The 18,108-nt window shown below is 32.9% G+C and overlaps 1 protein-coding gene across 1 annotated transcript in view; it reads left to right on the top strand.

The window, feature by feature from the left end:
* HGF (hepatocyte growth factor) overlaps positions 1–8,954 on the top strand; it is an 81,958-nt gene extending 73,004 nt beyond the window's left edge. The window contains exons 15-19 of the mRNA XM_027123785.1: positions 2,280–2,354; positions 3,205–3,351; positions 3,848–3,954; positions 4,076–4,221; positions 6,818–8,954. Of these exons, the coding sequence (XP_026979586.1) occupies positions 2,280–2,354; positions 3,205–3,351; positions 3,848–3,954; positions 4,076–4,221; positions 6,818–6,994 (652 nt within the window). The 3' untranslated portion in view covers positions 6,995–8,954. The remainder of the gene's footprint in view (positions 1–2,279; positions 2,355–3,204; positions 3,352–3,847; positions 3,955–4,075; positions 4,222–6,817) is intronic.
* The last annotated feature ends 9,154 nt before the right edge of the window (positions 8,955–18,108 follow it).

Consider the following 18,108-nt stretch of genomic DNA (forward strand, 5'->3'; position numbering starts at 1 on the left):
TCCCTGATATGGCACTTCAATTCTCGTAAAGCAAACGACAACTACACAGAGAACCTACCTATACCTTGATATCACCATATAGTTATACTTATGTTGTTAATTTCCCAATCTAGTATATTATGAGATTATTTTTTAACTTGTCTATGCACAATCATATCAAAAATTTTATATTTGTTTTTAATTTCTGACTTTTTGTCATTCTAATGAAAAATAGCAATAATTTAAAATTCTAGGACATTTCATCATTAAGGAAAAGATTAACAATTTATACTGATAGTTGAACAGTCTTGAAATTATAATATTCAGTGTGGATAAAAAAATTCTTGACATGTCTATTTCTCAATGTTGTAAGGATCAATGCCATGTTCTATGTAAAATTTTTCAAAATATACTATTATACAAAATTAAGATTAGTAATTATGTTGTAAGAATTAAATATTGAAAACAGGAGTTAGCTTAAAACCTGATCATACAACTTTCTATGTACTACACATATTGTACTGTATGGTAATCAGAATGTTAAAATATCTTTGTCTATATCTATCTGTATTGGAGCCTCACCATGCAACATACGCCAAAGTGCACCTGAATTCTAGCCACATTTTCCCTTGTTTTCAAGACACCCCATGTTTCTCTCTCCGAGCCTTTGTGCTGTGGTTCCCACTGTATGTTGTAGCTTTCTTCCTCTGTATTTTATGCCTGGAAAATCTTTCATTCTTTAAATACCAACTGTAATATCTCCTCTTTTTGGAAACCCTCCCTGTTCCTTTACCTCTAGCCTCCTAGAATAGAGGAAGAATATCCATTTTTTTTAACCATAACCAAATCACAGTGGCATTAAATTAGAATAGAGACAACTTGAAACTGAAGTGTTTTTTAAATAAGTCAATTCTTAACAAGCATGAAGTTTAAATACTTTGATATATATATGACTTTAGATACCAGGTAGAAGATGGCCTAAAGTTCTCTTTTAGTGTATCTTTCTTCCAAGGAGTAACTCATCAATTTTATAAATATTTATGTTGATAATTGTAGGGTAGCTGTCCTGGGTGTGTAGTACCGAAATAGATTTATGAAACTCACCAGAATATTAAAGCTGCTGTGCAATATGAAGACTTAATGAAGGCTGTAAAACTGGGGGGGGGGTGTTATTTTCTTTATTATAGAAAATGTTCCAAGAATCTACATCTTTGAACTAATTAGAGGATCTTTGCAAATCTCATTACTCGAGAAAAAAAAAAAGGCAAATACTTTTCAATTTATTCTTATTCAAAGGAGACTTCCTTTGGAAGTCACCATCCTTGGAGAAGCAGGTGAAACTGTTTTTCATCAGATCAGAGTAGTATAAACTTTTTTTAAAAAAGTACTTTTCCTTTTAAATGCAAGTTCTTAGTAACAACAGCTGTTTAGCTATTCTTCCAAAACTCACAGAGAGGAATAGAAATTCAAACTCGATATATATTCTTAACCTCCTGTGTGGTACAGGCCATAAATAACTGTGGTCTTAGTCTGGGAATCTTATTCTATTACCCTCTGAAGCACTGAACATCTGTACTCTTTGGAAATGTAAATTGTGAATAGTTGTACTTTTTTCCATGTGTCTGCCAAAAAATAATGGATTTACAGATTTTGGATACATCAAATAAATGTTCTAGTATTTATTATTCTCTACAAATATTTTATAATTTCCTAGATCTCTCTTGCAAAATTGTTTTGATTTTATAAATAAATGTTATATTGTTGGTCTTAAGCTGAACAAACAAATTACTCAAACTCAGTTATACTCTAAGTTAATATATCAGAACTACATAATGGTAATGAAAGAAGGGAATAGCACATAAATATTATATATGGTTACCACCAGATGGTTTTTAGGTTTTAAATAAAAACTCAAATTTGCAGTTTTCATAATCAAACACTGAATTTAAAATAGGTCTAATTATCCTATATTTGTAGCACATACTTTCTCACACAAGAATAGACACACACACACGTGAACATATGTGTTGGGAATGGATCTTCATGTGTAGTGACAGGGTTCCTCATACAAAAATAAAGTTGCTTTCATAAAATTGTAATCACATTATGAAAAAAGTTCTAATGCTATAATCATCAAATATCATCCTTCTGATAAAAGGATTACTCGTTTTATTCTAGTTGGGTTAATGTCTACATTTTTCTCTCAATGTGTTTAACAAATGGAGCCATAGGTTTTGCATTAATTGGCAGGCACCCTTTCTGCACAGAGGTTACTTGTTTCTCTTTCCTCTTTCTCTTAGAAATAAACATATCTGTGGAGGATCATTGATAAAGGAAAGTTGGATTCTTACTGCAAGGCAGTGTTTCCCTTCTCGGTAAAGTATTTCTGAAACCAATATTTGTTTTGAGCATTTAAAAATATGTATGGCTTCCATTTAGCTTTTAGGCTTAAGAATGTGTATTCAACAGAGATTCACCAGCATAGGGTGAACAAATTAATTTCTTTTTTTAGATTTAGCTTATAAAATTTACCTTGACTTAACTGATACTTACTTATGGGTACTACTTCTGTTCACCTCTTTCCACGATTGGCACTACTCTCATTTGAGGAAAAATTTTGCTAGAATTATGTTAATAATTTTTATCCCAACCTCCTTCTTGCACTGTATATTTCTAGATATTCTTTTTCTGAATTATCAACAAACTTCTCTCAATCCTCACTTCTTTCTTATGTAGAACAAGCCTCAGAATAATACTGAGAATAATTTTCAATGGAAATTAGCCTAAGGAAAAAATAAGGAGGTAGCATTTGTAAGCTTACTCCTTGATTCCCATTAAGGTCACATTGATTTTGTTAGTATAAATATTCAATCCCTATTAACAAACCAAACACACACATTTGAGATAAAAAGGAAAATTTGCAATAAATTATAACTCATGTAATGTGCTTTACCTGAGAATGTTTCATAAATGACCTACTCTCTAGCAAAAATAAGCAAGTTTTCAAAAAAAAAAAGCCATTTAGAATTTCAGCAATTTAAAGGTTCTTCCTGCTTATATGTTCTTGTAGTATTCAGAATCTCCCATAACAAATGTGTTGCTCTTTATTATATTTTAAAGTTTAAATTTAGGTTATTTATCTGCCCTTATAAGCTAATATAACAATATATGTGATTAATATTACATATTTTAAAGTTATTTTTTATATTTTAATTTTTTACTTAGAAACAAAGACTTGAAAGATTATGAAGCTTGGCTTGGAATTCATGATGTCCATGGAAGAGGAGATGAGAAACGCAAACAGGTTCTAAATGTTACCCAACTGGTATATGGGCCGGAAGGATCAGATCTGGTATTACTGAAGCTTGCTAGGTGAGTTCCTTTAGATAGTTTCATATTTTTAATATAGACTGGAATTGTTGAAGCTTTTTCTTCAACTATGTTCTTATTCTTTCTCTCTCATGTAGATGTATTATAAAAGCATATGTCACATGGGGTGTGTGTGTGTGTGTGTGTGTGTGTGTGTGTGTGTGTGTGTGTTCAGAGGCAGAGAGAGGGGCATTTTCAAATTTTTCAAAAGTGAATAAATGAAATTGGACCAACAGTATGATCAGCCTGCTCTAAAACCAAAGGTTAGTGAGCAATTATATGATAACTTTAACAGGTAAAATAATGATTAAAAAAATAGCAGTGACCATTTGTTCTTAAATATTTGTAAGTAAATATTCATTTCTCTACTACCTACTCCGAAGCACAATTGTTTATTCTCTCTAAATGAATCATATTAAACATTCACACTACATTTTAATATGTTAATTTTGTGTTGAATCCAATCAAGGTTACTTACCACTATATTTTCTCTTTTCAGGCCTGCTGTTCTGGATGATTTTGTTAGTACAATTGATTTACCTAATTATGGGTGCACAATTCCTGAAAAAACCACTTGCAGTGTTTATGGCTGGGGCTACACTGGATGTAAGCTATTTCTAGAAAGATAAGGCAATATCATATGTATTTTGTAAAAATATTTTGTATTTCTTTATTTTTCTCACCTTACCCTGCGCTCATTAACTGTACATATTTTGCGCCATTCTAGTGATCAACTCGGACGGTCTATTACGAGTAGCACATCTCTATATTATGGGGAATGAGAAATGCAGCCAATATCATCAAGGGAAGGTGACTCTGAATGAGTCAGAAATATGTGCTGGGGCTGAAAATATTGTATCAGGACCATGCGAGGTAAAGACAGATATTTTTATGTAAGGAGTATGTGATGGATAGCATAGTTTCTTGTGTTTATATTTTCTATTTTTCTCAAATGAGAACCATTATAAACCAACCTGTTCTAAGAGAGAGGAATTGAAAAAGATAACCCTTATTATCCTTGTACAATTTTTTAGCTAAATAGTGAAGCAATCCATGTTTCATTAGCAGCAAACTAAGATGACATTTGTCTCTCAAGAAACAAGAAAAGAATACAGCCAAAACTCTAAGAGAAAGCTGTTCAAATTAGAAGTATCCAATATGCAGTTTGATACAATAGCTTGCATTTTTCTAATGTTTTTCTAAATGTATCTGATCTTCCCAAATTCTAACTTAACTCTATTAATTTTAATAAGAGATACATGCCTGCTTTTAAACTTTTAAATATGTTTTTGGTTAAGCCAGTGTGTGTATGTGTGTGTGTGTGTGTGTGTGTGTGTGTTTAAACAAATTCTATTTAAAAAACCAAAAGGTCAAAGTTTATGATTTTAAGAGCTTGGACATTTTCATTTGTTAAGCAACTGTTCTTTCCACTTGGCAGTGTTCCTATCCCTGTTTCACATAGACAAGCTGTTAAACTGTTTTTGATGTTTTTCAGTTAAAGAATTTTAAAATTGCATTAAAATAATACGATTAAAAACTGATTATGTGTTTATAACCACTTTCAAATCTGGTGTTTTTTCCAGTAAATCAGTATCACTAAGGTTTTCATCACAAATGAAAATCTACTAGGAGAAAGAATTATTTATTTATCTGTTTGTTTACTTATTACTGAGTTCTGTAAACACCAAGTTTTGAGCTAGACCAGATCTTTGAGATATTTAGAAAGCTTGCACTTATCCCAGCCCTACTGCCATTACTACTTTGACATCTGCTCTTCAGGAATAGCCTATAATCTGGTTTGTCATCTATACATTCTTAGATTCCTAACTTTAGCACTGAAAAATTTATCACATAGTTATTTTTATCTATATAATCAATCAAATTGATTCAGCCACTTCTCAAAAATGCACTCATCCTCCAGGATTTTTTTTTTTTGCATCACTGATATTTGAAACAGGGTAATATAATAATCAAACCAGGGAAATCTAGACACCTAAAAAAATCTCCTAAACATTTGTATAATAGCAATAGCATCACATTTAGTGAAAGTCCCTCAAAATCAATTCTCAAAATGAATTGATTTGAAGAGTTCATATCAGTAATCACTGGTGCATTAATTTAAAAACCAGATTAACAGGGCTTCCCTGGTGGCGCAGTGGTTGAGAGTCCGCCTGCCGATACAGGGGACACGGGTTCGTGCCCCAGTCCGGGAAGATCCCACACGCTGCGGAGCAGCTGGGCCCGTGAGCCATGGCCGCTGAGTCTGCGCGTCCGGAGCCTGTGCTCCGCAACAGGAGAGGCCACAACAGTGAGAGGCCCGCGTACCGCAAAAAAAAAAAAACAAAACAGATTAACACCTGTGGCAGAGTTTATATGAAGTCTCTTTGAATAAACTATTTTCCTTAGTGTTTTATCTTCTATTTCACCCCCACCTTGATTTTCTCTGTCACAGAATGTTAATAGCTCTCTTCTTTCCACCTGTATTACAGAACTAAATTTTGCAGTAGTTTAGTTTTATCTCATCACATCAGTACTGGGGGAAAATTAAGATAGTCGGAAGCACTCTTCTGAATACAAAGATGCCAAAAATTAGTCACTGCAATCCTAGGAAGGCTACATGGCCCAAAAAAGTGATGCAGCATTTTTTAATGATTATATATAACAATATGTATAAACATATATGTATATAAAAATATACACACGAATCATTTTATCAATCTATTCATCTTTCATCTATCACCTATCTATATATGATGATACAACAGGATTACCATACAAGAAATGCCATGAAGTCACAGACTACCTTCCACAAAGGGGAAAAAAATATAAATATAACTATATTAACTACTAAGACTAAGTGGAGAAACATTCCTTCTTTCTGCCTGGGAAAGCAATTTCCACATAGTAAACAGAATTATTTTACCACCTACAAGTTTTTATTTAACTGTTAAAATCATTCTGGGGGCAGGATTGAGGGAAAGGAAAAAAATTAGAAATAAGAGAAAACTTAATGTGGGTTAATCCTTAAAACTGTATGATTACAGGTGAGTTTTTGATACGTGTATTTTTCTACATTTTCCAAATTTTCTATATTGAACATACTTTGACCATCAGAAGTAAGTCAAAATAAATATGAAATCTACCTTCTTAAAGAGCTATCAATGGTCACGTGTTAATTAGTCTGCATTCAACAAAGGCAAAAAACACTTTAAAACGTGAGTCCTACTTAAATGATAACTACACATGATAGAACACTTTGAACTTTTGTACTTATCTCAGTCCAACAGAAAGACAACCAATGGCCTAGTACATCAATTTTATGTCTTCATATTTCAATGGAAGTTATTCTCTTGTTTTGCATATATGTATATTTGAGATATAAATCGATACAGGAAATGTTAATGAATTGTCAAGTTTTATTTCTAAAATAATACTTTGTTGTTGTTATTGTTGCATGTCTTCTTCCTAGGGAGATTATGGTGGCCCACTGGTTTGTGAACAACATAAAATGAGAATGGTTCTTGGTGTCATCGTTCCTGGTCGTGGATGTGCCATTCCAAATCGTCCTGGTATTTTTGTCCGAGTGGCATATTATGCAAAATGGATACACAAAATTATATTAACGTATAAGGTACCACAGTCGTAGCTGATGTAACTGTGTCTGAAGCTTCCAATAATACAACTCTCCTTTACATGAAGATTTCAGAGAACATGGAATTAAAATGTAACTTAAAAAATCCCAAGACAACTACTTGAGTGTCATGTTTGTTAAGATACTCACTAATATTTATGGGTGTTTTCTGTTGTTTCGTTTGTCAGTGTTATTTTGTAAATGTTGAAGTGAATTAAGGTACATGCAAGTGTAGTAACATATCTCCTGAAGATACTTGAATGGATTAAAAAATGCAAAGGTATAACTGCTGGATGCTAAAGATATAATGGAAAAGATCAACTAATCTCTCTCGGCTGCTTTCCAAGGTTAGTTTCTCAATAATAAATAAGCCATAAGTTAAACATTATTTCAACCTCACAAAAACAATTTATATCTTGTGTCCTTAAATTGTAACTCTATATTAAATTATATTACCTTTAATATGCCATACATTATATTTCATTCATTTCTCCTCACCATGTATCCTGTAATACTGGTACATATACTCCTTTATAAACACATATACCTATACACAAATGCCTGGGTACACATGTGCATGCACTACAGTTCAAATTGTAGTGTATCTAATATAGCCCCTAAATGTTCTGAAATTGTGTACTTATAGTTTTTCCTTAATAAAAATATAAAAAATTCTAAAGACCAGTAGAAATATTAAAGAAAGGTGCAAGATAGAAGTGACTAGATCATCCTCCATCCATAATCTGCAGATGACCTCTACTGGTTGGCACGTGAGGTGTGGTCATGACCTACGAAATTAAATAACACCTAACCTAGGTTCTTACATATATTTATTATCCAAGTTATTTTATGTAGTTTCTAATTCTTAAAGAGAAGAGGCTAATATGTGTAGTAGTATTATTTCTTTCCTTCAAATTTAGGGACAATTATTTATGCAAGATGTTTTTAGATCTTTTTTCCTAAAGTATTTAAAAAATTCTGAGATGACTAATTGAAGTTTAAAAGTGTTTTGGTCTTTAAAATGTATGTAAATATGTTAACTCTAAGACTTGCTGCTGTGATTGGCTTCTATCTCACCTTCTTTAAATTAAAAACAATATTTAAGAGGAAAATTTCCATGTCTCCAAAATTTGTAAACAGCTTTTCATCAAATTATGCATTAAAATATATATTGAAGAAAGAAGTCAGAACACTTTTCTCTACCTGGAAGTCTTTTAGCCTAATAAAACTTTAGTCAAGTAAAGGAAAAAAAATGTAAAAGGAAAGGAAAGGAACTAGCTTGTCTAAACTCTGTATTCAGTTATTTTTTAAAGTACAGTTAAATCTGCTGAATGAGATATTTTATCAAAAATATCTTCATTTTATCTTTATTTTACATAGATCTTTCCTAATGCATGGGAAATATTCAGATTTTGTATTCTGTATGATAACAACCAAATCATACTTATTGTTGTATTAGTCATGATTAGCTAAAGATCATGTATTTGCCAAGAAATGAAATAACAAAGAGTAATAGGATAGGTCTGAATTTTCACAAAATATTCCTGTATAAAAGTTCTCTAAAAATAATTATTTGAATATTTTGAATCTAGTATTTCCATTTCTCTAATTTGTTTCTTTTGGATGGTCTCAATTAAGGCCAGGGATTCAAATGATGCTCTAAATTCTCCCTAAGACAATGTTCAATCTTGAGTAAAACGGTTTTAACTTTACTCAAGAGCTTAGTCCACAGAGTATAGGGCAGCAAATCCAGAAATGTTTTTCCAAATTGTGCCATTTTATTTATTTATTCTCTGTCATAAGATACGTGCTGGTATCAAGAAACAGTGAAAGCAAAGAGAGATCCAACAAGTTGCTAGTCCATACCAGCTTACCTGATTGTATTTCTCTCTCCCTTGTGTACTATACCATTATAATCAACATACAGAAATTTCAAAGGCATATTGTCTAAATATTAAAGTATTTTTCAGTTTCTTCTTGCTAAATGGCAAAATTTTATTGTCACATATTAATGATATTTGTAAAACATTTACTGAATTGTAGTTCTTTTAAATACTCACATTTTAAAATATTTCTTTTATGTCTTTTCCTCTAAATTTCCACAGAGAGATAGGGATGACCTAGATACAAAATGAAGCTAACTTTATAGACATTTTGAACTCAGTGTTTTCCATTTTATTAAAGGGTAAAAACAAGACCACCAATAAACCATCAGACGTGTAAAATGCAGTTCTTTCTTTGAGAGTTTCCTTTTAATAGGAGGAGATTGATGGAATTGATAATAAAAGCAAGATGAACAAGACCCATGTTATTTTAGGTGGTACAACAGGGAATAATCATGTCATTTTTCTCTGGTGAAAGATACTATTTCCTGGGCATTCTTTTCTTAATAAACTACAAAAAAAAATAAATAATCCAATTTATCTAAAAATCCATTTCGAGTCACGGAAAAAAGATCTTTTAAATTAGAAGTTTTCAACGTTATTTCTATTTTGGCTGTTTGAATAATGGTTATATGCTGTTATAATTGTGGACATTTTCTTATGTCTACCAGGAATAGTAATGTAAAATTAAAATATTTGTCATAATGCCTCTGCCGTGCAGAAGGGATGATAATCCTTTTGTATACTTCTTTAATTTTATTGTAAAATGTGTAATGACTTTTACCTATCTGCTGTGGGCAGGTCCTCAGTACAATGGTTTATATTGAGTCAATCTCTAGTATTAACAGGCTCTTGCTTGCTATCTAAGTGTTTCAAACTATGGGAAATGTGAGACACTGGAAGGCAAGAAAAATAACAATAATGACATGTGATAGCAAAATTGTATTTCACTTATTCCTGTGAATATTTCTTGTTGGTACCAATGGTACTGTACAAAGTGAATGTTATAGCCACAATATTCTCTTGAAAAAAACACTGTCAAGAAATAAGAAATTGCTGTCAGGAATTTTCTTGTTGTTTCTAAACATTTTTTAAAAAGAAATAATGGTTTTGCAATATAGGGATCATGAGGTAAAGAATTTTAGTAAACTCTCATACTAAAAAACTTTTAAATTGACTTGGTCCAAAAAAGAACTACTTTCAATCAATTATATCCCATATTTATAGACAAACTCGTTTGAGAAATAAAGGTATTTTAAATAAGATATAGTCTTTATGTGAATAAATTACTTCTCACAATAAAATCCAATAAGAATTTATCTTTCAACGTTCAACTGAATTTTCAGCTAAGAATTTACTAATACAAAAAAAGATGTTAAAATTCTCTGGACCCTGTAAATCTTGACAGTGTAATTTTAAGTAGGTTCATTTCCATTTGCACAGAAAGTTTCTGTCTTTAGGAAACTGAAAATGGAATACTGTGGATGTTATGACTGTCTTGTGTGTAAATAGGAAATAGATAATCTGCCTATTGAGTGGTATAGCTGGACGCTTACCCAAAAGGGGAACACTGTGGTTATGACGTGTATATACATTTTCTGTAGTTAATAAAGTTGTTATTTTTATAACCATGATTATTTTATTATTAATAATAATAAAATATTTTATCAAAATGCTCTTTTTCTTATTTTAGTTATATACATGGATATATTTGAATCTGCTCTAGAGCCTAACGCAGAAAACAACAATGATCTCATTGACAGAAATAACATATACTTTGTTGCAAGAAATGTCATGTAACCTGTCTATAGAACTAAGACAAAAAAATATTATTCTATTCCAACTTGTATCTATGGTAATATCAGTGGTCTTCAGTAAACTATTAATCTCTATGCACTTCAGTTTCTCCCATTGCAAAATATAATTATTCATTCTTCATATTTGCTAGAGTGGTGCTATGATATAATTTGCTTATAAATATATATATATATATATATATATATATATATATAGTGTCATCATGAATGATCATCTGAATTTCTTTACCATATCACTATATATTACAAAGGGAATTATAATTCAATTAATCAATTTGGAATATATCTTCAAAATATGCATTAAATTCAGAATAAATATGAATCAAATTCACTCATTTCATTCAAATTGGAAGCAAAATTGGAAGAACTAATTATAAACTGATCTAAACAAAAAGAATTCTGTAACACCATTGCCTATTTCAAGTTATATTATACTGCCTCTCCCTCCAAAAGGTTGCTTGGGCTTCCCTGGTGGCGCAGTGGTTGAAAGTCCGCCTGCCGATACAGGGGACAGGGTTCGTGCCCCGGTCCGGGAAGATCCCACAGGCCGCGGAGCGGCTAGGCGCGTGTGCCATGGCCAGTGAGGCTGTGCGTCCAGAGCCTGTGCTCCCGCAACGGGAGAGGCCACAACAGTGAGAGGCCCGCGTACCGCAAAAGAAAAAAAAACCAAAACGTTGCTCTACTAATTTTTCTGGCATAGATACTTATCTCAAGTGATGATTAATGTATCTAATTCTAGAGCCCATTATAAAATACTTAATCTTCTTGATGATTATGGTCCAAGCAGAATATATGTACTCAATCTTTTTTGGTGTCAGTAAGAATATTTCAAATGTATATCCTGTTCGATTTTTCTAAATTTTGATTTTTTTACACTCTTTTCTAAAACTCCATTCTATCCTAAACCTATACTGTGCTATTTCCCCCATGATCCCTTACCCACCCCCACTAACCCAGCAACAACATTAATTTTTTCTCTGTATTTATGACTGTTTCTGTTTTATTATGATTGCTCATTTATCTTTTTTTTTAGAGTCAACGTATAAGTGAAATCATACAGCATTTGTCTTTCTCTATCTGACTTTCTCTATCTGACTTTCTCTATCAGATAGATACCCTGGATACCCTCAGGGTCTATCCATGTTGTTGCAAAAGGAAAGATTTCATTCCTTTTTTTACAGCTGAGTAATATTCCATGGTATATATATATTTACGATTTCTTCTTTATCCATTCATCTATCCATGGGCACTTAGGTGGCTTCCATATCTTGTCTATTGTGAATAATGCTATAATGAACATAGGGGTGCATATTTTTTTGAATTACTGTTTTCATTTTATTTGGATATATACCCAGGAGTGGAATTGCTGGATCGTATGTTAATTCTGTTTTTAATATTTTGAGGAACCTCCACACTGTTTTCCATGATGGCTGTAAAAACTTACATTCCCACCAACGGTGCATGGGTGTTCCCTTTTATTCACATTCTTGGCAAGTCTTGTTATATATAATCATTTTGAAAATGGACATTTTGACAGGTGTGAGGTGCTATCTCAATGTAGTTTTGATTTGCATTTTCCTGATGATTAGTGATATTGAGCATCTTTTCATGTGCCTGTTGGACGTCTTCTTTGGAAAAATGTCTATTCAGGTCCTCTGCCATTTTTTAATCAGGTTGTTTGTTTTTCTGATGTTGAGTTGAATGAGTTCTCTATATAGTTTGGATTTTAACCCCTTATCAGATACATCATTTCCAAATATCTTCTCCTATTCAGTTGGCCTTTTCATTTTGTTGATCGTTTACTTCACTGTGCCAAAGCCTTTTAGTTTGATGGAGTACCGTTTGTTTATTTTTGCTTCTGCTTCCCTTGAGGACATATCAAAAAATATTGCTAAGATCCATGTGAAAGACACACTGCCTATGTTTTCTTCTAGAAGTTTTATGGTTTCAGGCCTATGTTTAAGTCTTTAATCCATTTTCAGTTTATTTTTGTACATGATGTGAGAAAGTAGTCCAGTTTGATTCTTTGGCATATAGCTGTCCAGTTTACCCAACACCATTTATTGAAGGGGCTGTTCTTGCTTCCTTTGTCATTGATTAATTGACCGTATAAGCGTGGGTTCATTTCTGGGGTCTCTGTTCTGAACCATTGGTCTATGTGTCTTTTTCTGTGCCAGTACCATACTCTTTTGATTACCATTACTTTGTAGTATAGTTTGAAATCATGCAGGACTGTACCCCCAGCTTTGTTTTACTTTCTCAAGATTGTTTTGGCTATTTGGGGTCTTTTGTATTTCCATACAATTTTAGAATTATTTGTTAATTTTATATCCTGCAACTGTACTAAATTCATTTATTAGTTCAGATAGCTTTTTACTGGTGTCTAAGGGTTTTCGATATCTAGTATCATGTCATCGGCAAATAGTGACAGTTTTACTTCTTTCTGTCCAGTTTGGTTTCCTTTTACTTCTTTTCTTCTCTGATTGCTGTGGCTAGGACTTCCAATACTATGTTGAATAAAAGTGGCAGAAGTGGGCACCCTTGTTTTGTTCCTAATCTTAGAAAAAATGTTTTCAGTTTTTCACCATTGAGTGTGATGTTGGCTGTAGGTTTGTCATATATGGCCTTTACCATGTTGAGGTATTTCCCTCTACCCATTTCGTTAAGAGTTTTTATCATAAATAAATGTTGAATTTTGGCAAAGCTTTTTCTTCATCTACTGAGATGATCATATGATTTTTATTCTTTAGTTTGTTAATGTGGTATGTCACGTTGACCAATTTGTGGATATTGAATCATCCTTCTATCTCTGTGATAAATCTCACTTGATCATGGTATATAATCCTTTTAATATAGTGTTGAACTCAATTTGCTAATATTTTGTTGAGGATTTTTGCATCTATGTTGATCAGTGATATTGGCCTGTATTTTTTTTTTCTTCATGGTGTCTTTGGTTTTGGTATCAGAGTGGTGCTGGTCATAGAATGATTTCAGAAGTGTTCCTTCCTCTTCAATTTTTGGGAATAGTTTAAGGAGGATAAGTATTAATTGTTTAACTGTTTGGTAGACTTCACCTGTGAAGCCATCTGGTCCTGGACTTTTTTTGTTGGGGATTTGTTTTTTATTACTGATTCAAAGCCATTACTGGTAATTGGTCTGTTCATATTTTCTATTTCTTCTGATTCACTTTTAGGAGATTGTCTGTTTCTAGGAATTTATCCATCTTTTCGAGGTTGTCCATTTTATTGGCATATAATTGTTTGTAGTAATCTCTTATGATCTTTTGCATTTCTGTGATGTTGATGGTAACTTTCCTTTTTTCATTTCTGACTTTATTGTTTTGTGTCCTCTCTCTGTTTTTCTTGATGAATGTGGCTAAAAGTTTATCAGTTTTATTTAACTTTTCAAAGAACCAGCTCTTAGCTTCATTGATCTTTTCTATTGTTTTTAAAGTCTCTATTTCATTTATTTCTGCTCTATTCTTCAGGATTTCTTTCCTTCTACTAACTTTGGGTTTTGTTTCTTCTTTTTCTAGTTGCTTTAGGTGTAAGGTTAGGTTGCTTATTTGAGATTTTTCTTGTTTTCTGAGGTAGGCTTGTATCACTATAAACTTCCCCCTTAGAGTTGCTTTTGCTGTGTCTCACAGGTTTTGGATTGTTGTATTTTTGTTTTCATTTTCTCCAGGTATTTTTTAATTTCTTCTTTGATTTCTTTAGTGACCCATTGTTTATGTAGTAGCATATTGTTTAGCGTCCACATGTTTTTGTGGACGCTAAACTATATTCATTATTTTCATCTTTCTAGTTTTGGTCTTTTCTTTTGCCCTTAGGGAAATTCCTTTAACATTGTGGTAAAGTCAGTGCTGCTGAATTCTTCTAGCATTTTATTGTCTGTAATCCTCTTTATTTCTCCTTCAAATCTGAATGATAGCTTTGCAGGTACAGTATTCTTGGTTTTAGGTTTTTCCTTTCATCATTTTATATGTATATTGTCGCTCTCTTCTGGCTTGAAAAATTTCTGCATAAAGTCAGCTGACGTATTCTGCTTTGCTTTTAATGTGCAGTCACCTCCACTCAGTTTAAGCTCCTTGGAGACATCAGCAATGTCTTTTTTTTTTTTTTTAAACATCTATATTGGAGTATAATTGCTTTGCAATGGTGTGTTAGTTTCTGCTTTATAACAAAGTGAATCAGCTATACATACACATATATCCCCATATCTTCTCTCTCTTGCGTCTCCCTCCCACCCTCCCTATCCCACCCCTCTAGGTGGTCACAAAGCACTGAGCTGATCTCCCTGTGCTGTGCGGCTGCTTCCCACTAGCAATCTATTTTACGTTTGGTAGTATATATAAGTCCATGTCACTCTCTCACTTTGTCCCAGCTTACCCTTCCCTCTCACTGTGTCCTCAAGTCCATTCTCTACATCTGTGTCTTTATTCCTGTCCTGCCCCTAGGTTCTTCAGAACAATTGTTTTTGTTTGTTTTTAGATTCCATATATATGTGTTAGCATACAGTATGTGTTTTTCTCTTTCTGACTTACTTCACTCTATATGACAGACTGTAGGTCCACCAACCTCACTACAAATAACTCAGTTTCATTTCTTTTTATGTGTGAGTAATATTGCATTGTATATATGTGCCACATCTTCTTTATCCATTCATCTGTCGATGTACACTTAGGTATCAGCAATGTCTTGTTATTAATATTTGTATATTCGTTATTTTGCACAGTGCTTACACATAATACCCAATATATATTTTATAATTATTAATATTCTATAATCCATCCTCTTTTTGAGGGCTTATCAGTATTATCCAGAGATTTTGTAGTGTTTGTAAAAATTGTGCAACTCTCACTGAAGGTTAAGAAATTGGGGTTTTATATTTAACTGCATTATTTAGATTTGAATTAGTAAGTGGGACTATTTAAAAATAGTTTATTGTACTTCACACACTAGAACATACAGCTGGAAAAGAGAGGAATTATTAACTTTAAGAGTTTTTACATTTATATTTGTAAATGTAGTTATTAAAATAAAAATGGAAAACTAGATTTTAGTTTGCCAACGGATACAGGTATTTACTTCATACAACCTAATATAATGTTGATTATGTTGGTGAATATTTTACTGTCTGATTTTCGTTTATGAAGCCTTGATGTCATAACTTTTAGGGGAAAAGGATTATGTCAATTACTGCAAAAAAATTCTGATTCAACAACAGTCCACTCAATACTTACGTGCAAATATGCCATCTGCTGTGCATTGAGAAGTTTCACAATATTGTTACTTAATTAGCAAAGGATTTTCATTTGATGAGCTTTCTTAATTGAGACAAATCTACTCAGGTAATATGTTACAATAAAATGAAATAGAGAAAAAGCAGATAAGTATTTTTGTGTTTCTTTTCCATATATTTTTAGCACTTTATAAGATATTGTCTACTTTTCAGATATCTTGTTTTTTAGGTGACTAAAATCCAAATACAATGACAGTATGGAATATAAGACTATACCCTATAACTTTATTTTCTATAAAAGAATAATAATAAAATATCTAAAAAGTAGAAATTTGACACCATGGATAAAAGTTAATTACGTCTCTTTAAAGTAGAGAAGAGAAGGTGCACATAGGATTTAACAGCTTTCTTTGGCTGTTCAGAGTCATTCTGAGAGGAAATAAATGCTTAGATTTTTCTGATTAAGAAAGTAAGAATTTGGGAAAAATCAGATTGATATTTCTGTCAGACAGTTTAAGTATCAGGTAGAACTCCCTAGTTCTGAAGACTATAGAATACAAAAATGAATAAGAAAACTGAGAACCTCTTAACTATGGACGTTTCTTAAAATAGGGAATATTTCATCATTGACTTGGGTAAGCTTTACCCAAACTGGTCTGTCATGGACCACCACTCTGCAGGACACTAAAAGCTGTGCTGAGAACAAAGTGTTTGGGGCTTGAACAAGTTTTAGAGATGCTGGGATGCGTTTTTTTTTTTTTTTTTTAACATCTTTAGTGGAGTATAATTGCTTTACAATGGCATGTTAGTTTCTGCTGTATCACAAAGTGAGTCAGCTATACATATACATATATCCCCATATCCCCTCCCTCTTGCGTCTCCCTAACACCTTCCCTATCCCACCCCTCTAGGTGGACACAAAGCACTGAGCTGATCTCCCTGTGCTATGTGGCCGCTTCCCACTAGCTATCTATTTTACATTTGGTAGTATATATATATGTCCATGCCACTCTCTCACTTTGTCCCAGCTTACCCTTCCCCCTCCCCGTGTCCTCAAGTCCATTCTCTATGTCTGCGTCTTTATTCCTGTCCTGCCCCTAGGTTCTTCAGAACCATTTTTTTTTTTTTTAGATTCCATATATGTGTTAGCATACGGTATTTGTTTTTCATCTAAAGCATTATTCTTTACTATCCCCTTTCCTTCTTAGTCACAATCATTTGTATTTCCTAAATCCACTTGTAAAAACTAAATATAATGAGTCAACCTAAACTTAACAAACACAGAGTATGAGTATAGATTGTCTACATTCACAGTCAATGTCCCATTTTTACTCTCTCATCTTCTCTATTCCTTTTTCACTTGCTGCCTCCCTCGATTGTATCTTACCTGTGACCCAACAGGGAAAAACAAAATTCTCAATATATTAATGTTACTCTGTAAAATATTACAACCCCCTTCTCACCTTCAAGGGCTTTAGCATCTTCTCCTCTGCCATAACATACAAGTGAACTTGGCTGGACCTTCAGCAAAACTGCACAACAGGAAAGAACTGAGGTATCAAATGGAGGCACAAAGGCAAAAGTTCAACTGTCCCCTTGACATCACTACTTGGATGTGCTCTCACCATCTGAACTGAATGCATCCAAAACTAAACACTACTCCCTCTTTTCCCCTCAATCTTCTTTTCAATAAAAGGCACATCAGTCTGGTTTGCACAAACTACAGTCCAGAAAGACACTTTTTACCTATTGGTCTACAAATGTCTATATGAACTGTCCTTGACTGTTTAACTCATCCATTACCTCTTTTCCTTTTGTCCACTGTATTTCAGCTATATCAGACTCTTTCCATTATGGGAGTAGGCTAAACTCTTTACTTCCTCAAAGCCTATGCATCTGCTATTCTTTCTGCCTGGGATTACCCCCCACCCACCAGTTTTTGCCTGACTAATGCCAGCTTCATCCTTCAGCTTAAATGTCACAAATTATCCCCCCCCACTCCTGACCAAGTTACACATCTTAAAGTATGATGCACTTCTATTTCAGAACACTTATCTCAGTTAATTAAATTGTTATTTGCATAGTCTCTCCTACTAGATTGTAAGCTCCATGAGAACATGGGCTAGATTTAAATTCTTCACACGTTTACCTTCAGTACCAGCTAAGTACTACATAATAAACATTTTTT

This window comes from Aethalodelphis obliquidens, unplaced genomic scaffold (assembly GCF_003676395.1).
Source record: "Aethalodelphis obliquidens isolate GAN/ISIS:26980383/991018 unplaced genomic scaffold, ASM367639v1 scaffold27, whole genome shotgun sequence".
NCBI classification, from domain to species: domain Eukaryota; kingdom Metazoa; phylum Chordata; class Mammalia; order Artiodactyla; family Delphinidae; genus Aethalodelphis; species Aethalodelphis obliquidens.